The sequence below is a fragment of the Heterocephalus glaber genome, unplaced genomic scaffold (genome assembly GCF_053883595.1).
Source record: "Heterocephalus glaber isolate CG9 unplaced genomic scaffold, H.glaber_assembly_v1.0 deba00001608, whole genome shotgun sequence".
Classification (NCBI taxonomy): Eukaryota; Metazoa; Chordata; class Mammalia; order Rodentia; family Bathyergidae; genus Heterocephalus; species Heterocephalus glaber.
The window spans coordinates 12,920,571-12,941,793 of record NW_028258379.1 but is presented as its reverse complement, the minus strand read 5'-3'; the positions used below and the strand labels follow the sequence as shown (position 1 = coordinate 12,941,793).

The following is a 21,223-nucleotide window of genomic DNA, read 5'->3' as shown; positions in this document are numbered from 1 at the left end:
AACTGTTCATGGTAAGTATTTATGACTTTTATTCATTTTTATGAGGTTTTCCAATTCCAGGGAAAGATGCCAGAAAGGCAGCAAAAGTGAAAGGGAATGTGAGAATGACAGAAATGAAAAAAGAAAAAGAGATCCAGCCCAGGGGCAGAGGTGTATGGGTATCTCCTGTAATTTTAATAACTTTTTTTTTTGGTACCAGGGATCAAACTCAGGCCCTTGCACTTGCAGGGCAGGCAATGGAACCACTGGAACCACTGAGCTAAATCTCTGGCCCATCCTTGTATAATTTTAAAAGTGGCTTAAGTCCCTCTGGGCCTTGGTTCTATAGCTCCCAAGTAAATACATCCATTTCCCTCACAGGACGGGAGCTCACTTACTGTAGAAGAGTAGAATGATAAAAATCACAGCTCTGGGGCTCTCTGCCCAGGTTCCACTCCTAACTCTGCTACTTCTGTGGCTTTGGGCAAGCTCACTAACTTCACCATGCTTCAATTTCCTCATTTGTTCTATGGTGAGAATAATGTTTACTGTTGAGGGGATGCAGTGGAAAACACCTACTGTGTGATATGGTCAGTACAGAGCAAGTGCTAGCTAGTATCATTAAATCAGAACGAGAAAATGGTGAGGGACTGTCCCAGTTGGCATGGCATATGAAGGTCAGAGAGAAGCCACCAAGGATCCATGTACAACTCAAAGCTATAAGAAGATAGAAACCATGAGCAAGTAGAACTTAGTGTGGAGGTTCCTTAGGGGTTTCTGTTATAGGGATGGAGTAATAAGAGAGATTTTTTTCTACATCTTTCATACTTCAGAACCTTAAAACATTTTTTTACCTCATCTCTATGTCCCATAAAGTGACGTCATCGCTGATCCAAGGATTAGATGGTTCTGCTGGCATTATGAAAGGATCATATTCCATGTACTGTTCCGTGTAACCAATTAAGCTGCAGGAGGGAAGCAGAGCAAAGGATGCTGCTGATTTCCTATAAAACTTCAACTCACTTTTGCACATATATGACAGCTATCTCCATATAATTCTAAATTAAAGAATATTTCTAATTCCATTTCTGATAAATAAAATAGTTTTCATATCTCCTGTTCTTATTTGTTATGAACATACTGGTTTTACATTGTTGCAGTCATAGCACACATGTGACTTTCATCTTTTCTTCCCCAGTTTAACTCTTTACTGGACCTTGGTATGTCTCTCTCTGTTTGTGCTAGCCTTACTGACGTATTGGTCCACACCCGCTTGCGTATCACTCTCCCATAAAGTCTACAGATCTCAAGGCATCTGAAGGATACAGAAGATACTGTACTATAATTCAGGTAGGCTGCCTGTCTGGTGTTCCACTTCCTTCTTGTAAAGATTTTTCAAATTCTGCAGACCACAAGGAGTTCATATAAGCAATTTTCTAAAACAAACTTAGTTTAATTAGTTATAATTTAATACTTAGGTCAGTCTAGAAGACACTGCAAATCTAAACATAGTTAAAACAATCAAATAAATGGTACTAAGTGATTACTCATATCTATGCAAAAAAGCAAAAGCAATGATTGTTTTCTCCTATCCCTTCTTACAGGGATTTCTGCTTTCTGTTCCTTCTAGCATTTACCTGTGTATTTCTACATTAGACGCTCTTTGTAGCTGTTTTTGATTTATCAATTTTAGGCAAGGATTTAACTTTCTATTCACTGGTTACCTATCCCCTGGTCCCACTCTCCAGTGATTTTTCAAATATAATTATATAACAATTTTTGCTAAATCAATGCCCATATTTTAAAACCTGATATGCTGCTCAGCTTAGTATGTATCACGTTTCTTCCAGTTTTTTGAAACAAACATGTAAAATATCTAGCAGAATTTTTTCCACATCTTAAGTATATTGGCTGATCAATCGATTCTGTTGCCTCTCTCTTAGAAGTCCTCTTTTCCACAGCCTTTAGTCCTCTTGCTCTAATCTGGAGTGTTTTCTCTATTGGTCTGATACAAAATCGTCACCCTGGAACTTCCCTCACTTTCATGCTGAGCTCTTGTTTTCTGGATTCCATGTCTGGCTCTTGGTTGTACTCCCTGGTTGTGTTGAAATACATCCTTTAGTACTTTTATAAGAAAGGATACATAAGAGTTAAATATTTTAAGTCCATGCAGGCTTAAAAATGCTTTTATTTTATCTCCATAGTTGACTGACACATAGCACTGTAGGTTAAAAATCATTTTACTTCAAGAATTTGAAGGCTTTGTTACACATTTTTGGTACTCATGCTATTATTGGGGAGTCTGGATCTATTTTGTTTTTTGTTTTGTTCTGTTCAATTTCTTTTATCCCTAACAACTTGGAGTCTTCCCTTTATTGCTTGAGTGCTCTAAAATTTTGTGATGGCCTTTTTTTGGCTTGGCACTGTGTTTGGCGTGATATACAAAAAATAAAAATATGTTTCTCAGAAATTTTATGTTATTTCTTTGCTAATTTCATCCCCACCATTTTCTCTGTTTTCTTATTCTATAATCACTTTTAGTTAAATATTGGACATCCTGAATTGTTAATCTAATTTTTCCTACTATTTTTCATCTTCTTGTCCTTTTGTTTGACTTTCAACCTACTCCTATTTATTTTTTCAATTGGATATCATTCCAAATGTGTGGATGTGTTTCCAGAGTTTATTCTTGTTTAGTATAGTAGCTAGTTTCTTGTTTTGTTTTATTTGAGAAAGGGTAATTGCCTAGTGACTTAGTTACTTTTCTCATTGCTGAGACAAAATACTTGATGCCCAAAGTTAAAGGAGGAAAGATTTATTTAGCTTGCAGTTTGTAGAGGTTTCAGTTCATAAATGGCTGGCTCCAAGGCAGGGTGGCATGGCAGACAAGCTTCACAGAGGAAAATAGTTCATGGTGGGCAGAAGGTAGCAAAGCAAGCAAGGGACCTTAGCAGCTTCTTTCTGCCCCTTTTATATGATATCTAGACTACTGGGATTAGGGAGGTGCCAAACCAATCAGTAGACTGATTTAGTAATTACACACCCTTAATGCCAGCATCACACACTCTAGATTCAACCACCCCTGAAAAAGCCCCACCTATGATTGCATGAGACTTTGGGGTGCATCTAGATACAAATCATAAATTCTCTGGGCTTGAACATGCAGTCCTCCTGCATCAGCCTCCCAGGGTAGTTTTCTGTTATATAAATAAAATATCTTCTCATATCTCAAAGGATATTAATTCTATATTTTTATTGTAAATTTCTTCTATTTGTTGAATTGTTTTTGGTTCTTCCAAAATCCTTTCTTCTGTTTATGTGAATTACTGTACATTCTTTCTCACTGGAGCTTTCCTTATGTGTCAGGAACACCTTTTGGTCAAGAGTGAAGTTCTGAGACCTGTGTGGAGGCTCAATGTGTATATGAACAGTTTATCAGCTGATGGGCTCCATGGTCAGATTAAGGGCAACTTGCCAGCTTTTCTCCTAGGGCTCCAAATGAGAGATCTGGAGTCTTTCCTCTGTCCCCTGTCCCCCGGGAACATCTATTTTTATCTAAGCAGGGGTCAGTAAGCTTTTCCTTCAGGGTCATGTAGTAAATATTTTAGGCTTTGCTGGCCATCCAGTATCTGTTGCAACTATCCAGCTCTTCTGTTGTGATTGTGTTTCAGTAAAATTTTCACCTGCAGATATAGAGAATGAAATAGATTTGGCCCACAGGTTATAATCTGACAGTCTTGAAAATCTCTACAAATATGAAATACTGGATTGAAACCATGACACACAGTGAAGGCACATGATGTGCCCTGTGAGTCTCCTGCAAGCTATGCATCCTGCTTGGCAGGGCTCCATCAGGGAGAGCTTTGCAGCATCTCAGCAAAATGAACAGCAAGGGGCCTCTCAACAAGGACCCTGGCAGGAAGAACCAGGCTGCAAGTCAATCATCACAGCAAGCCACTCCTGCGCCACTTGGGCTAATTTCATTCTTCCTTCCTATAAAAAACAAGGTTGCATAATGAGGAATAGATTCATTTCCTAAGACTGCTTTAACAACTGCAAACTTGGTAGCTTAAAATAATAGCATTTATATTCAGTTTTGGAGGCCAGAAGTCTGAAATCAAGGAATTGTCAAGACCTGCTCCCTTCAAAGGCTTTAGAATCCTTCCTTGCTTCTGGTGGCTCTATGGCTGCATGATTTCAATCCCTGTCTTTGTCTCACATGGTTTTCTCTTCTGTGTCTGTCATTTTTTTTTTTTGTATTAATGTGTTACTTGGTTTAAGAATCTTGTGGATAATCCCGGATGTTCTCATTTTGATATATGCAACACTCTTTCCCCAAATGGGGTCACATTCAAGATTCCATGGGTTAGGACTAGGATGTATCTTTCTTGGGGAAAGGACCAGTTAAGGAACATATAGGAACAAACTGGATGTGGGGTTAGATTATGAGAGGACACTCAGTCACCTGTCTTCTTCACACAGATGAGCACACAGACAGATCAGTAGCAGGAAACTTAAATCTTGTTCAGAGGGTGATAGGCTTGCTAAGGTGCTCCAGAGTGTTAGAGTCCTGAGGATGTATTGGGGGGGGGTTCCTATGAGACATTTGGGCATCCATGGCTTGTCAAGATTTGAGATGAGGCATATAGTTGCCTTAGCCATAACCTCTCTGTCCTCGAAGAATGTCTGACCTGTCCATGGCAGTGGTCTCAGCCTCAGGTGGTTTTGTTTCTCAAATGAAAGACCTTCACTTGGCAGCTGAAGGCAAAGGTAGGGCCTCTTTTAGCTGATTAATTACAAGTCAGGGGGACACATTAAAAAAAACAAGCCAGAAATAGATTTTTCTGAAGTAGAACACAGGCATAGAAAAGTCAAATTTTCTCCCCTCCTTCTCTACCTTTCTTCAGACTTTCATGAGGGCAATGGATGTGGCTGTCTGGAACCAGCTCAAGGCATCAGAATCAAAAGGTCAGAAAACTATGAAGGAAATGAAAAGTGCTGTGTGATGACTCAAGTTGTGATGAAATGTAGGCTCTGGGCCAGGTCTCCTGTAGAGAAATTTGGGAATATCTTTAGAGAAGTAAGTGAGGTGGTGGTGAGATTTAATCGTCATGTTGATTCAAGAGAAAGTGGTCGAGGGCCCAAGGCAGGATTTTGTAACCACCCGAGTGAAGAGTCCAAGATGTGGCTTTGGAATGATCATTAAGCATGAGCATATTTGTTCATGGGACCTGGTTCCACAGGTTCCAGGCAAACATCAGGAGTGACTGGGGAGAACATGTTGGGAGAAGAGTAGGAAATTCTCTGCAGAAATTCCTGACAATCTGAATCAAGGCAAATAGCCAACGTCATATGATAATTATCAGTCAATAATAGGTGATATTGGTCAGGAGGGAGCTTTATTCTACTGGTAGAGGGAAATTTATTTTGTTAAACTATATAAATAAAGTTGATTAGAGGCTCTGTAAAGGAAACAGTAAAATCATATGGGCATGTGTATTTAAATGTCAAGTTTTATTGATAGAAGTAGGTTCTACTGAGTCATCAGAATTAGGCGTTTTTGTGTCAGGGCTACGAAAGGAACTCCTAGTCAGCAAGATATTTGGAGGTACAGGGAGATATGTTAAAGAGGGAGAGATGAACAATTTGATCCTGAGATTCTAAGAGAAAGGGAGAGACTGGGGTGGCATATTTGTTTCTAATGGTGCTACAACAAAGTACATGTACTCAGTAGCTTAAAACAAAACAAACGTATTGTCCTACAGTTCCAAGGCTCCGAGTCTGACATGGGCCTCACTGTGGCAGTAGGAAAGCATTCCTTCTGGGTCATGTGGGAGAGAACCTGCTTTCTTGCCTTTTCCAGCTTCTAGAAGTTTTCCCATCTTCCGTGGTTCATGGTCTCCTTTTACCTCAAAGCCAGAAATGGCTGAATGAAGCTCTACCAGTCCCTATCACTGTGACACTGATTCTTTTGCTTCCCTCCTCCATCTTTTAAGGACACTTGTGATGACACTGGGTCCACCTGGATAATCCAGAATACTCTTCCTATTTTAAGGTCAACTGATAAGCAACCTTAACTCCAACTGCACTTTTAATTCTCTCTCCTTGCCATGTAACATAAGCTATTCACAGGTGCCAGGCATTAGAACATAGGCATCTTTAAGGGACCATTATTCTGCCTATTACAGCTATAGCTTGAGTGGAACTTGTGTAGAAGGCAGAAGATGTGGGCATCTGGAGGAGGGTGTGGCCATCGACAAAAGATACATAAAAGCCTGCATGGATGATTTGGGAATGGTAGCAACATATTCTATTTCACTGCTATTGTCATGCTGCCCCATGCAAATAAACCCTGTGTTGAACAATCTATGCTTCCTGCTCTGTCCTGCTGGCCACTCCACTGCATGGGAACAGACAGAAGACAGCAACGTGTATCCTCTTGGAGGCTCCCATGGGTGACTCAGGCTTTTCACAGTCTGCTACTTCAACTGTTCTTCTGGCTTTTGTGAAGGTAGATCTTCCAACAGACAGTGGCAGAGAGGGTTCACTCCACAACTGAGGTAGCTGAGAGGAAGTGAGAGAATACCCTGCACTGAGTAGAGAGGGAAGGTGATCCATCTCCTCTTTTCTTCTCCACATCATCAGGCTGCCTCATTTCTTCCCACAGTCTTATACCCTCTGGACTGGAGGAGCCTTGTGCTTGGGTCCTAGAGCTTCCATGGGGGGACACGGAGGGAAGAACTAGAGGGCTGGCTACATAGGATAACATTTGATGCAGAGAAATGGAAAGGCCTTGAGGTTTTCTTTTAGGCTGTCCAGTGCCATTTCTTGGATGGGAAAGGAGGTTCAGAGGAAAACAGAAGTGTTGCTCAGAACAGTAGTGAGCATCCCTGGCTGTGCTGATGCTTATATTGGGTGTCTTGGAAATCTTAGCAAAGCAGACAGGGACCCTTTGTGGGGAGAAGTCCTCTAAAATGGATGAGCAGGCAGAGAGGTGCTTCTCTGCTTGGTTCTGCTCCTGTCCTTTCTGAGAACTGTATCCTGACATGCACACAGGGCTACTTTAGGGGCTACTTTAGGGGCTGCCATGGACTGTGTGTAAACTTTCCCCTGGCCACGGTGATTTGTCCAAGAACAGACCCCTACCCCTAGCAAGGTCAATGGTCTCTTTTCCTAGCTTTTAGTAGTGGAAGCTGTTCAGTCATAAATTCAGGGGCTAGATAGTCAGGTTTCCTGACAGATGCCTGTAATGAAATGGACTGAGGCACTGTAGAAATTGGAACAGGACCTGAGAGGAAGAAGTCTCAGAAGTGCTGAGACCTTGGCACCAAATCTTTCTCATCTTAGTAGAATCACTGCCCATCCTGGAGCTCAACTCTGCAGCCCTTCCTTATATTGTGGGAGCAAATGTATGCTCCTTTGGCTGAACAACGTTCCAGTTGGGGTTGGCTTACTTGGAACCTAATACAGCCGAGAAGGAGGCGAAGGTGATGGGAATGTGAAGTAAGTTCATTACAAAGGCTGCCCTTTGTGGCCCTGACCAGAGTGGCCCCTGTCCTCAACAAGGCTGGTTCCTGGAGGCTAATGAACAGTGTGCTCAGGAGGCACATGACAAAGGCCAGGCAGGCAATGAAGAGGGCAGCCATGGTCGATACACAGAGCTATTTGTGTCCAAAGTCAATACTAATGACTGTAGGAAGACCTGGAGAAGGATAGCAAAAGCAAAAATGGTAAACAAAACAGAGGCAGGTGAGAGCTTTGCAGGATGCCCAGTACACACCGGTACACAACAATAGGCCACAGATAGGTAGATGTGCATGGCACAAATGCAGAATCAGGAGGAGATGGAAAATAAAAAAAACTAAACTGTGGGAAATCTAGAGGAAGTCCATCAGGAACAATCTTTCTCATTGAGTACTTTTAAAATTCTTGTCCTCTTATTTATGACTCCTTCTGATTGGTACTTGGGCTTTTAATTTCCAAATGGCAAGTGCTGACATCATTAGAAGATGTTGACCTACCAACTTTTGGAGAAGGTGTCACCACCATCACTGAGGTTGGGGTAGGTTCAAACTGGCTCTTGGGTCGGGGTGCGGAGTTGGCTTCTCTGACAGCTCCTAAGATGGCAGAAATCTACCAGATGCTGCCAAGAGGGACACCTTGTGGTCAGTCAGTCATTTAGTAGTCAGATTTCACACCTAATGATGTCATTAAATAGCAAACAGCTCTCTGGATCACAGGAAGACGTTAGCAGTGAGCTAATGGCAAAGCCAGTTTCAAATTCCATTAACCAGTTGTTGGAGGAGACTGTTATTAATTGAAAACTTTCTCAATTCAGATTGTAATTAGAGTCTGTCTACCTTTGATAAATTTAGAAGAGGAAGTAAATAATAGAAGGGAGTTTAGAAAATGTTTTGTCCAAACATTTGAAAAAAATCTGGAAAAATATTTTGGATTTTATCCTTTCTCCTTTAACAACAACAAAAAATTCATAATTTTATTACAAATCATAGGGTGTTTCAAAGTTAAAAGTATGACAGGTGGATTGGAGGAAGAAGAGCTGCTACCTACCCTGGGTGGAATGGTGGCTAGGAAGGAATTCCAAGAGCTCAGTGCACATGTGGGAATTTAGTTCATAAACTGGGTGGAGGAGAAGATGAGGAGGTGGTGACATTGTTACGTGCCAGGAAAAAGGGACAGTGAGGTTTGACCTGAAGCTAGGAAACCATTATTTGAGGGGAAAAAACAAGTCATAGAATCGAAAGCACTGTGAGATGGTGACCATCACTCCCTCCGCCTCAACGCAACAAAAATGTGCTAAGCAGTCAGGAAGTCAGAACCTCTAACTGAGCAGGACAGAAACTTCAAACTGAAGGTGAAGCGGGTAAAGAGGGCATGTTTGCATTTTCCCCTTTGGTATGCGTGGTTTCTAAACTAGAACGCATAAAAAGAACCTGGGACAAAAAGGATCTGGTGAGAAAGGAGACTAAAAAGCAGAGCAACACCACAGAGGAAAAGGAAGAGACTTTGGTTCCCACCAATTAGTTAATGAATGCTGTTTTCCACATTGGAGAAGGTGGGAAGGGGAGAGAATATCTTAACTGCAAGATATGCAGAGAAGTTGTATACCATAGAGAAACTTGGGACGAGTGAAGCAACTGAAGATGAATTTAGCCCCTTGGAAAGAAGAGTATATGTCAAGTAAGGTCTCCTGGTTCCTTCTTTTCTGTGTGCTACAGATTCTAGATCTTGGACCGAATACAGTCACTCTGGATATAATGTTACCACTGATCTTTTTGTTTTTCTGTCACCTAAGATAGGTGGGGAGAAAGAAGCAAGGACCCCACGTTTCTGGAATCACATAAAAGCAAAGTTGTAATGAATTCTTTGGCCTCCCTTTTCCCCGCTTCCCTGAATCTATCATTAGACACTAAGTTCAAGGACTTATCACCCTAGCAGGTTTTTAATAGAGCCTTAGGGTATCCAGTCCCTTCCTGTCTTATCTCATTTCATTAATTACATTTCATGATCACCAAGGGTCAGGAGGCAGAGGAGAAACCAGCATCCAATTTCAGGGAGCAGCAGCGAACTCAGAGATGGGCAAGCAAGATGATGTTTTAAAAAATCAATTTGGCAGTCAGCTGTGACACACAAATGGCTCCCAGTAATAGGGTAAGGATGAGCCGAGTACAGAAGCAGGTCTGGAATGAAACAACTCAATGTCTTTCTGTGTGCACAGTGTGGTGGGCTACTGGGGCCTAGTTGGGTACAGTGTGGCTAACAGACAGTATAGGTGGGAAGTCTTTGGGGAAACACAGCAAAAAACAGAGCTGCCAGACAATTTGGAACTAAAATGTATAGATTTTTATATCCTCAAAGTTGGTCTGACAAATGCTTTAAGTCTTAGGTGAATAAAAAAGGGACCCCCTGGGAACTCCTGCAAAGAGGAGGAAAACCTCATTTATTTGGCAACTTTGGCTCTCCAGAGAACACAGATAAATGATCAAAGGGGCCTCTTAGTAGAGTCTACAGATGAAATAAACTACATGCCTTGAGATTCATTGTCATTAAGAAAAACACACTTCATGTAGGTTCCTTACTCTTGCTTTAGAACCAAGGCTCATGTACTTGGTTAATTGCCTGGTATGATAGATCAATTTCAAAAATGGCCTCCATTCCCCATTTTTGAATGTAGCCTGGGCATGTGATTTGCTTTACCCAATAAAATACAGCATGCCTCAAGAGATTTTGTGTGGTGAACAAGATGAAATTAGCCTGCTGGAGGGCAAGAGTCCACATGAAGCAGAGTCTAATGTCCCAGCTGAGGCTACATGAAACCAGCAGAAACCAGACATGTGAGAGCCCAGCCAAGATCAGCAGCATTGTCTACCTTGTCCACATCTGCACCTAGACACACAGCTGCACCACGGAGACAGTGTGTACATGGACACACGAGCCACAGCAATTGCCTATAAAGGAGTCTCCCCTTATCCATGGTTTCAATCCCTTTGTCCAGCATACCATGCTGTTTCCACTACCTGCCCATTAGTCACCTAGTAGCTGCCTTAGTCACTTTCTGGTTGCCAAGACATAATATCTGACACCTGCAACTTAAAGGAGGAGAGGTTTATTTTGGTCCACAGTTCTGAAGTTTCAGCATATAGTCAGCTGACTTACACAAGAAATCTCATGATAGAAGGGTCTGGCAGAGGAAAATTGCTCACATCACGTTGGTCAGGAAGCAGAGGAGCCAGGGAGAGAGATAGGTCCTTCCAGGTCAAGCCCCTTGTGACCCATCTCTTCCAACCAGACCCCAGCTCCTAACAGCAAGTCAACTACAGCACCCCAGGATTCAATCACCTTCCAAAAGCTTCATCCATAAGCTCATGAGACCTTTGGGGACATTCTTGATCTATACCATAACAGCCATCTGTGTTATCAGATGGACTATCATGGTGTCACAGTTCATGTATTGAAGTAACTCTTATTTTACTTAATAATGGTCCCAAGTGCAGATGTGGTGATACAGATGATTCAAGTGTGCCAAAGAGAAGCCTTTAAGTACTTCTTTTAAGTAAAAAGGTGAAAGTACAAGGAGGAGATATTTAGAGACTACATTCATATAACTTTTATATCAATGTATTTGTTATAACTTCATTGGTTATTAGTTATTGTTAATCTCTGTTTAATTTATAAATTAAACTTCCTTATAGTTACGTATGTGAAGGAAAAAGTATACATAACATTCAGTACAATTTGTAGTTTCAGTTGCTCATTGGGGGTCTTGGCATACATTCTTACAACCGTTGTGGAGACCACTGTAGTTTTAAGCCAGTGAGTTTTGGGGTGCATTGTTAGTCAATCATAGCTAACCGACACACCCTATCTGCTGCAGATTGGAAAGGGATGTTGGTTAGAGGAGAGGAAGGGCTACTAGAGACAAATGTGTTGATTTGAACAAGACAACAAACCAACAATGAAATACCTGAATCAGGGGCTCAAAGAACATAATAGTCTGGAACCATTTAGGGAAAGGAAGGCAGTTCGTGGCACCTCCCAAGGTCCTGATCACTGGCAGAATTTTAAAGCACATATACGAGAATAATGACCTGAAATGTACTGTCCTATCTTCAGGAAGACAAATACATAAACCATATTTGGGGAAGAGTTCCATAAAACGCTTAAGGTGTTCAGTGGCATTTATCAGGAAATTGCATCAGTGTGTGCAGAAACCACACGTTCTGAGACAAAATCTGGGTAGCAAGCTTTTGTGTTGCTTGTAGGTACAAAAGGCAGCCTAGGAAATGCAGTTTGTTTCACGATGCTGGCATTTCAGGGGCATTTAGACATTCATGGGGACAATGGACAGACTATTTAAACTAGGATGATCTGAGAAAATCTGTGCCGAAAAGCTATCTCCTCATGTGCAACCCTTCCCTCCCCGAGGACACCAGATTAGCAGTGTGTGCAAGGCATGAGGGGAGCCCCACAGATCTGAGGCTGCACCAGCCTCCAGCAGCCTGCAGGGCTCAGAAGAGAGAAAGGGTGGGTGGGAAAAATTTCATTAGCCCAAAACTGCTATCTTCAGGGCCAGTCTCCCTCCTTGGTCCATCCTGCATGGCTCTGAGGAGTATATGCAAGTGCAATCTGTCTCATGCATTTGAATTCTTCTCCTTTGCAAAGCTCTGTTAATCACCATGCTGGAAAAGAATCCTTGCCATTTAATGTGGGTGCTGAGTGCCACAGACTGGACCAAGCACTTGCTATGTGCCAACTCACTAACACTGTAAGTTAAACACCACTACTATCCCCCCTCTAAAGAGGTGGAATCATGGTGCAGAGAGATAAGCTACTTGCTTCATCAGCTAGAAGCCAGGAGATGGCTCAGGCCATCTACAACTGGCTCCAGACTGTCTCCTAAGTCGGCTGTTCTGTTCCTTTGTGGAGCTTCCTTACTCCCTCGTGCTGGCTCCGGCTGCACCCTTTCAAACTTGGGACCTTGCGCTTGCAAGGCAGGCGCCAGAACCACTGAGCTAAATCCCCACCCCTCTTTCCCCCACTTTGATTTCTGCCTTTTCAGAACCGGATCCACACTATCACTAGTCTCCCTCCCCCATGCCAGTTTCCCGGAACCAAGTGAAGAATGATGGGGACCTTTTCTCAGGGGCATTCGGTTCTGACTAATTACCACTTATCACCTGGAGCAGGCCCAGGGAAACTGGATCTGGATGGGGCTCTGCAGCCCACCTGAGAGAGCTCAGCTTTCGCCTCTGGCCAGTAGCCAGCACCACCTCCCTGCCCGCCTCCCTCCCCCTCCCACACTTGTAGAGCAGAGCTGCTGATGGACCAGACTCCAGGCGGCTTTATCTCCGGCTAACACCCGGCTCCTCTCCCCACTCCTCCCTATCTGGGAGTTTCCTTGGGGCACTAATGAAAAACCCTCCTATCACATTGAAAAGCTGCCAGTTACTGCTGCTGGGAATGTCTCCTCTGGGGTCAGACTCCTGGAAGCTTCTAGCTGGGGAGTGAGGAGCTGCGGTTGGAATAATCCCCAGTGTGAGGAGCTCTCAGGCATAATTAGAAGTACCAGGTGGGGCTCCTCCCTGCCAGCAGAAAACAAATAAACAAACAATAGGCAGTGCCAAGCCCACCCCCTCCTCCCACCTGGGCTCTCTCCCTTGCCTGGCCTCTGCACACCTGCTGTGTTCCCCACCTCCTGCTGACTGGTCCAGACCTCACACCCCAAAGAATAGACAGGCATTTCTCTTTGGGGTGAGTTCTCAGGGCAGAGGATCCGTGTCACTGTAGATGCTTCGCCAGATCCTCAGGGATCAGATCAGTCCACTTGAAAATGATCCAAAGTGCAGTCTTCTTGAGTTTAGCCTGGAACCATGGACTCCAAATCCCTAGGGCTGAGGCTTGGGGATTTCTATTGTGTAAGACTATGGTCCTCAGACCACTAAATGTTGGCAACTAGACCCCAGCAGAGATGCTCCCTGTACGCTAGCTCCTATGATCACTCTACAGAGCCCTTCTGAGGCCAGGCATCAACACTGCTGGCACACTGACTCCATAACGTGCCAGTATGGCCGTTTCTGTCCTTGCTTCACAAAGAAGTTTGTAGTTCCTCATGGGTTGTGGCACTGATACAGCTGAGCATCCCATCTGATTCCCTCTCAGCCATGCCTCTGGGGCAAAGGAGCCACAGTGAGATCTAAAAAGCATCTCAGAACCTGATGCTTTTGCCAGAGCACAGCATCATGATAATGAAGGTATGAGGTGGCTCTGCAGCTTACAGAGTTAGCTGTAACTGCCATTCTAGAAGAACTGGTGTCTAAGGCAGCTCCAGCCATTGGCAACCTTCAGAATCGTTTGCATTAGGGAGAATAGGAATACAGTGGTACCTTGGTACTCATTGTCATTAATTGGTTCGAGGCGGCATGATGAGTACAAAAATGGCTGTATCATACAAATTACTTTGGCCAGAAAAGGCAGCAACTCACAAGGCAATCTACTGACCAGCTGTAGCTTACATATTTAGTACCAAACAAGCAACAAGCACTGGGACAAAATTTTCATGTCAAAAATGCATTAAGTACCAAATTTGACAAGTTTCAAAGCAATCCAGTACCAAAGTATGACTGAACCAATGATCCTAAGTGGACATGAATTTGTCACTCTCCCCTCCCAACTCTGTCCCAGAACATTTGGCAAAGTCTGAAGACATTTTTGGTTATCACAACAGTGATAACTGATGTCTACCCTCTACTGGGTAGACATCAGCGATGCTGTTAAATACACTATCATGCACCAGGCATTATAAACACAACCAGCAATCATCTGGCCATGTCAAGGGTGCACTATCAAGAAATCCTTGGAGAGATAGCAGATGCCACCAAAGACCTGAGTCCAAATCCACAGATGTCCTTGGGCTCCCTGAAGGCATAGTGTTAATTCAGGCCTTTGATTTGGAGCTGGACTTTTCATAGCTTCCATTTGTCATTATTTTTCTAGAAAGAAGATGTGGATCAGCCTCAGCACCAGCAGAGAAAGGCTTACTGTCAGCCAGCTGCCTGTTCCAGCTGGGCTTAAAGGACTCAGTTTATCTGATGTTGAATAAATATTAAGACCCAAGTTAAGCCCCGACTTCTTCAGAAATTGGCCACTGCTTTAACAGCAACATATGGATGAACAAATGTTCAGTTCTGGGCTGCCTGATTAGATTTATTCCATACAGATTCCCCAGGTGGTCTCCTGTCTTCACTGAAGAATTCAAAACCAGACCATTTAGTTGATAAAGTTGAATCTCCATGAGTTAACGGAGTGGAACCAGCACGGGTGCAGATTGTAGCATACACGCTCTTGTGGAAGCCAGGCTGGAGGGGCTAAATATTTTCTTTAGAGTTGATTTTGATGCAGTTCAGTGGTTGATAGTGTGTGGAGGCAGGGCACCTCCTGAGGATCCAGTCCCCTCCTGTTTACGTGGCCGGTACCTCAAAGGACACACATAATTTCTTTTCCCCATAAAGTGAATCTGGGCATTTTATAGCTGAAAAGGGAGTGATTCCATTTGAATTAATCAAGGGGCTGAAGGCAAAGGTGCATGATGGAGCTTTTAAGGACAATCTTCCCTGACTGACAGGGTCCCGTGGCCACCCCCTGAGAAGCTTTAGCAATAGGACATTTCTTGACATCACTCAAGGGAGGCCTGTTATCTTGGCTACACACACAGAACCTGTGGTATTTTTATACATCAATTTAATGAATAGCTACACTAACTCTTAAAGTTGAACACACTTGTTAACTATAACCCTGTAACATTCCTTTTCCCTTATAAAGTAAGAAGAAAACAGTAATATTATCAAGGGGAAAACATACCTTTCAGCCACTTTGGACATTTTCAAACAGTGTCTGTCAATTTGTGCATTTAAAAATGTTATCTGGGGAAAGAGAGAACAAGGATGTTGAGAACAGAATAGAATTCTTTTTTCTCCTTCAGCCTATGAACCCAAATCCTATATTCCCATCAAAATTCCAAAACTGCCTGTGGCAAGACTTCTCCTACCCTCAGGATTTGTACCCTAGCAAGCACTTTGCCTTTTAAAAATTTTTTACCACACTTAGGATTCATACTCTAAAGTTTAGCCTATTTTACCTGTTATTTTTGCTTGTACTTTGTTATCACTTAAGTCTCTATTCCCAAGAGTCATTCCCCAAACTGAAAGGCAGCATATATCCTACAAAGCTTAGCAACAGCATGGACAGCTAATGCATGTAACATGAAACCCGTTTGACAAAAGCCCCAGTGACCATTCCTCCCCCCACCTTTCCCAAGTATATCACAAACACTAGGAATGTTCGACTCGAATCATCAAAGAGCTATTTCACAGATCTGTCCCCCTACATCTAGTAGTAAACTTGTCATGGGAAGGCACCTAAAAGTTTCCTCTTTCCTCCCCTCCACCCACATCAGAAGCCAGTAGAGCATAACATGAAGAGTTGGTCCTAACATTCACTGTCTCAGTGCTAATCAATAGCAGAAGCAGCAATGTGATTAGTCTTTATCGAGCTCCTCGGCATGAAAGAAAATAACATTCCACCACACACGCTGAAATGGCAATGGGATGGGGATTCTTTATTCTTAAGTTTTTCTTTCTCTGTTGTTTGTTTGCTTTTGAGAAAAGGCCTCACTATGTAGTGCAGGCTGGCCCTGGCAATGATGCTCTTGCCTCGGCCTCCCAGTGCTGGTACTAGAATTACAGGGCTACCCCACAGTCCTGGCTCTTAAACTGTCCTTAGGAGGAATCACAGCAGGAGGGTGGAGCGGAGCTAGTGAAGTATGTTACAGTTTGAATGACCACCCAGGGACATGTGCTCCTCCCTCTCCAGCTCCCACAGCAGTCAGTGGGAAGCTCAATTATAGCCTTCTTCATAACTGCTGGTGGAGAAGTCTACCTCTCAAACTTCCACGGGTTGCTCACACACCGTGTTCAAAGGTTCAAGTTGTCCACAGTGGGGTGAACTCAAAGCTCACATAGCCTTCAGAGGTGAGCATTAAAGGGCCTTGAAACCGACTCATCTCCTGGGAGTGAAGCGGTCACTGCACTCACCTGTTTCCGGATGTCCTCTTTTGTGGTTTTCCTGATGGGCTGGCTGGGTATGTGCACAGGGCTCTGCGACTGTGACTCTTCAGTTACACCATACACTGACTAGAAGAAGAAGCAAGAACACACATAAGCTATGTACCCTCAGAGTGGAGGGAGGACTGAGAGGGCCTCATCTGTGACATCCTGGATATGAGTGAGTGATTGGCCTTGAATTTTTTTTCTTTTAAAGGCAGAGCCTGCATTTTTAAAAAAATTAACTTTATTGGTACATTGTAGGTATACATTATGATCACATTCATCATTGAGAATTTGTACCTATACATGATATATCTTAGTTCTTGTTTTTTCCCCATTTCCCTTCTCTCCTTTCCACTCCTCCCTATTTACAAAAGCATTGTTTCCATTTTTTCCTCTTTTCTCATATTTTTTCTTTCTCTTTTTTCCCTTCCCCCTCCCGCCTACTTCCCCTTCCCTTTTGAACCTATTTCACAGTATCTATCCTATATTTTGGTCCTCATTTACACTTGCAGCACATAATGTTTACATTCCTTGCATGGAGTTGGTGCATGTATATAGCACATCTTAATGCCTTTTTTCATCCCTTTCCCCCCACTTCCTCCATCTTTGATTCCCTTTCCATTTGGGAAAGGTCTACCTCCCTACTTCCTATAATCTACCTTTTATTTTTCTCTTTATTTCTAATTTGGGTTTCTCATATAAGAGAAACCATGCACTATTTAAACTTGTGTATCTGATTTATTTCAGTTAATATTATGGTCTCAAGGTTCACTCATTTTCCTACAAATGACTCAAGTTTATTCTTCTTTATGGAAGAGTAGTATTCCATTATGTATAAATACCATATTTCCTTTATCCATTCATCTGTTGATGGACAAGTAGGCTACTTCTAAGATTTAGCTATTATAAATTGTTAAACTATGGCAATTGAGGAATCTCATCCCATGTTCAGGTTATAACTGTTAGAAAAAATCTTTCCTTTCATTGAGAGGAAATTGTCTCCTTGTATATCATTGCTTCTCCAAATGTAGTCTATAGACCATCTGCAGGAATCATCTGAGGGTCCTTGGTAAAATGCACACTGCTGAGCCCTGCCCTGGGCTCACAAAATCAGAAACCTTTGGTGTGGGTTTGGGATCCTGCACTTTTATCAAATGTCCCAGGTGATTCTTCCCCAAAAGAAGTTCAAGGACAACTGTTAATGATTATGTAAAAAAGATCTTCTTTAGATTTTCTGCTGGTCAGCAGGTGACAGGCCTATCTGGTATACAATTGGAACGTCAGGGCTTTGGGTATCCCTTTTTAAATTAAATAGATTTCTGGACTCAGCTATGGCTCCTTTTTCAACTGTCCCTAGTGTTACTAGGAATAGACTAAAGATAATCTTTGCTTTGGGAAGGAAACAAAGCCCTTAAGGGCATCCAATGTGTCGCTGGAATCAGTACAATAAAGGTGGGCTCAAGGTGTACATGATGCCATCAAATTCTGGATTATTAGAATTAGGGGTCTATAAGGATTAAATGAAGATATTCAAGACTAATAAGTTAAAGTATAGCACAAGGGCATTTTACATTAGTGATGAATGAAATACACAAGTAGATTCAAGAAATGTCTTTCTGTCTCTTTCTCCCCCTACCCTCATATGTACATGTTTACAAGTCATTTCTGATCTGAAGTCTAACATCCTCCAAACTCTGAAGCTTTTTGAGCACCAATATGACACACAAATGGAAAATTCCACACCTGACCTCATGGACAGATTATAGTCAAAACACAGGCTCACTAAAAAAATTGTATAGAATTACTTTCAGGCTATGTATAAATATATATTTGAAACATAAACAAATTTTGCATTCAGACCATTCAAACAGGTCCCATTCCAAAGATATTTCATTATTTATATACAAATATTTGAAAACCTGAAAAAAATCCAAAATCTGAAACATTTCTAGGCCCAAGCATTTTGGATAAAGGATACTCAATCTTTCTCTCTCTCACTGGAGGATGTAGGGATGTTTGGGGACACACTTCTAACCTTTTGAAATTAACATGGGGCATAGCCATGTTCTCTCACAGCACAATATGGTTCTTGGTGTGCTGGTGAGGATGGATGTACGGGTAGTGGGGCAGTGTGAATGTGGTACCCATGGGCATGCTGATACCCGTATTATCCTTTCAGTAAAGGAGACCCAAGTGATTATGGGTCACTCACAGTTGGGCTAGCTGGTGATCTAAGTTTAGGCAGTCTAGCTCTACTACTAAAAGTCTTTCATTTGCTTGTAAGTACCAAGCTCATTGTCACCTGGGGGCCTTCCCAGTGTTTGTTTCTTTAGTTTTCTGTTCTCACTTCTCCCTCCCTAGAGCCAACTGCTGCTACCTTCATTTTACTTGATCTGCTCTCAGGAAGCCCCTGAGAAGCCCCTTCTGGCTTGGCAGCCCCTCTTGGCGGGTCTGGAACTATCCTGTATTTCCTCAGTGTAGCACCTGTGGCCTGTTGCCTGTTGGCTGGCTTCATCCGTGCCAGACCATGGGCTCTGTTAGGACTTGGCACTGAGTCCCAGGAGAAATCACAACACCTAGCACACATCAGCCACTGAATAGATAATTCTAGAATTTATGAATAAAATGGTTTCAAAAGACAAACTATAGCAGAATTACAAATAGCAAATTACAGTCTGAAAAGTACCAGAAATGGAATGGCTATTCACACCAAGTTAAGTCAGCTAAACTAGCGAACCTTTTTAACCTTCTGTGGATTCTTCAAGCGTCGACATTTTCTGATATCCATTTCGGTTGTGTTCACACAGCCTGGCTGAGAGAAAAAAAAATCGTATAAATTACTAAGTGTAAATTACTCTTCCAATTTAGCTCAAGTAACACCACCAGAACCAGTCTTTATATTTCTCACTACAGATAATGCATGATTTTTTCATTTTGTTATAATAGGGGTTCCTCCATGGAGTTCTCATAGGAAATATAAAAGCTGACCTTACTGTAAGGATGATGTGTAGAAGTATAGTGTACAGTTTCTAAGAGCAAACTTACTATTCACATGGCAAGATTGCTTCAGCCACAGCCTTTGTTGTTTCTTCTATCTAATCATCTGAAAAGACTCCGATATTAGGATGTGGAGCTATTTTTTGTTTTGTTTTTTTCTTTTAGTTTTTAGGAAAGTTGAAATATTTTGCTCATTTTTAGTTCCATTTGATAAGGGAAATACAAAATTCCTTCTAATAATACGAAATTAAAAATAGAGTCAAACATCATTACTTACTGATTTCTTACTGGTGAATACACCTACTTGCTAAAGTTTACTTGTAACTTGCAATTCAATGGCCATTTGCAGATGTGCATAGATGGCCAACAATTTTGGGTTTCCTGGGTGCACGTGCCCAGCTGAAACTGAACACGGTGACACTCTACCTTCTTGTTCCAGGCCTCATACTCTGAGTCAGTTTATGTAGGGCTTGGGCAGTACCAAGATTTCTACATTTTTGTCCTGTGTGTTGGTAATGTGCTGCTTAAAAAGGCTTGAGTTATAGTGTTGTTGGCTGTGTGTTCAATGTCAGTGATCAAAAGTATATGTTAAATAAGGTGTCTTTGTACAAAAACACACATTGAACAAAGTTCCATATTGATCAATTGATAAAGATGTGGCCACAGGCTCACAGGAACCCAGTCCTGCGTTTCTTATGGGAGCAATGCTCCCGCGTTCACCAAGTCAGTGGTCCCAAAGACTACAGAACACAATGACTGAGAATAAGGAGAACTAACTGTATTCAAAAGAGAATATTTTAAGATTTAGAGTTGAATGAGAGTGGAAATAGAGTGTTAATTTGGAGGAATGTGAAGTTTTAACACCTAAAGTTCCTCTGGTGGAATTCCCATTGCTCTGCCATTCCATTTCTGTAATGGATGAATAAAACACACTCCAGAAAATCTACTGAGATTCTATGAATAAGTGGCAAAACCAGTTTTGCAAAGTCTCACAGTTTTCTTAATAAGACACCTGGTCACTAAAGACAGTCTTTTCTTTGAAGAGAAGAATGCAGGAAATTAATATAACAAAAAACACCCCAGAGAACCAAGTAGAGCTTCCTCACCACTGGCCTGTGGACATCCCAAAAGGCCCGTTCTTGACTATCCAAAATTTTCCTTTCTGTCTTGTCCTTTTTTCGATCAATTCTGAAAAAGCAAAGAGATAAAATAAGAGGTTTTGCATTGGTTTTCCCTCTGGCCCTCCCAGCTTTCCACTCCCATTTCTAGGCACCCTGCTGCACACACAACTTTTGGCACCTGTGTGGTCCCTGCTTTCTTCTGGTGCCCACTTGCCTCGAGGCAGCCTCAGACTTGGCACACTTGGGAAGAACTTGCTGTGGGCCAGAGTACAGATTGCCATGTACATGCACTGGACACAGTGGGCCAAAGGAAAGAAGAAGAATGAAACTGTCCCGGGACGGGATGAAGATCAGGACTCTTGAGAACTGAGTTGCCCGCGGACATGCCCCTCCCTTCAGAGTGAATACTGATATACAAACTGAGGAGAAGGAACATCGCGACCGGCTTGGCAGTCTCCCATCTCAAATTTGAAAGCCTGCTTTACATTTAGAGTCAGTTCA

At 42.4% G+C, this 21,223-nt stretch overlaps 1 protein-coding gene across 18 annotated transcripts in view; it reads right to left on the bottom strand.

Annotated features, from left to right (window-relative positions):
- Positions 1 to 21,223, bottom strand: part of Rgs6 (regulator of G protein signaling 6) — a 596,709-nt gene that overhangs the window by 67,757 nt on the left and 507,729 nt on the right. For 17 of the 18 annotated variants that reach the window (XM_004837270.4, XM_087195071.1, XM_013067441.3 and 14 more), the window contains 5 exons: positions 20,708 to 20,789; positions 19,342 to 19,416; positions 16,590 to 16,688; positions 15,358 to 15,419; positions 834 to 944 (listed from right to left, as the gene is read on the bottom strand). In XM_004837270.4, the coding sequence (XP_004837327.1) occupies positions 834 to 944; positions 15,358 to 15,419; positions 16,590 to 16,688; positions 19,342 to 19,416; positions 20,708 to 20,789 (429 nt within the window). The remainder of the gene's footprint in view (positions 1 to 833; positions 945 to 15,357; positions 15,420 to 16,589; positions 16,689 to 19,341; positions 19,417 to 20,707; positions 20,790 to 21,223) is intronic. The other variant, XM_087195077.1, reaches the window with a different exon arrangement.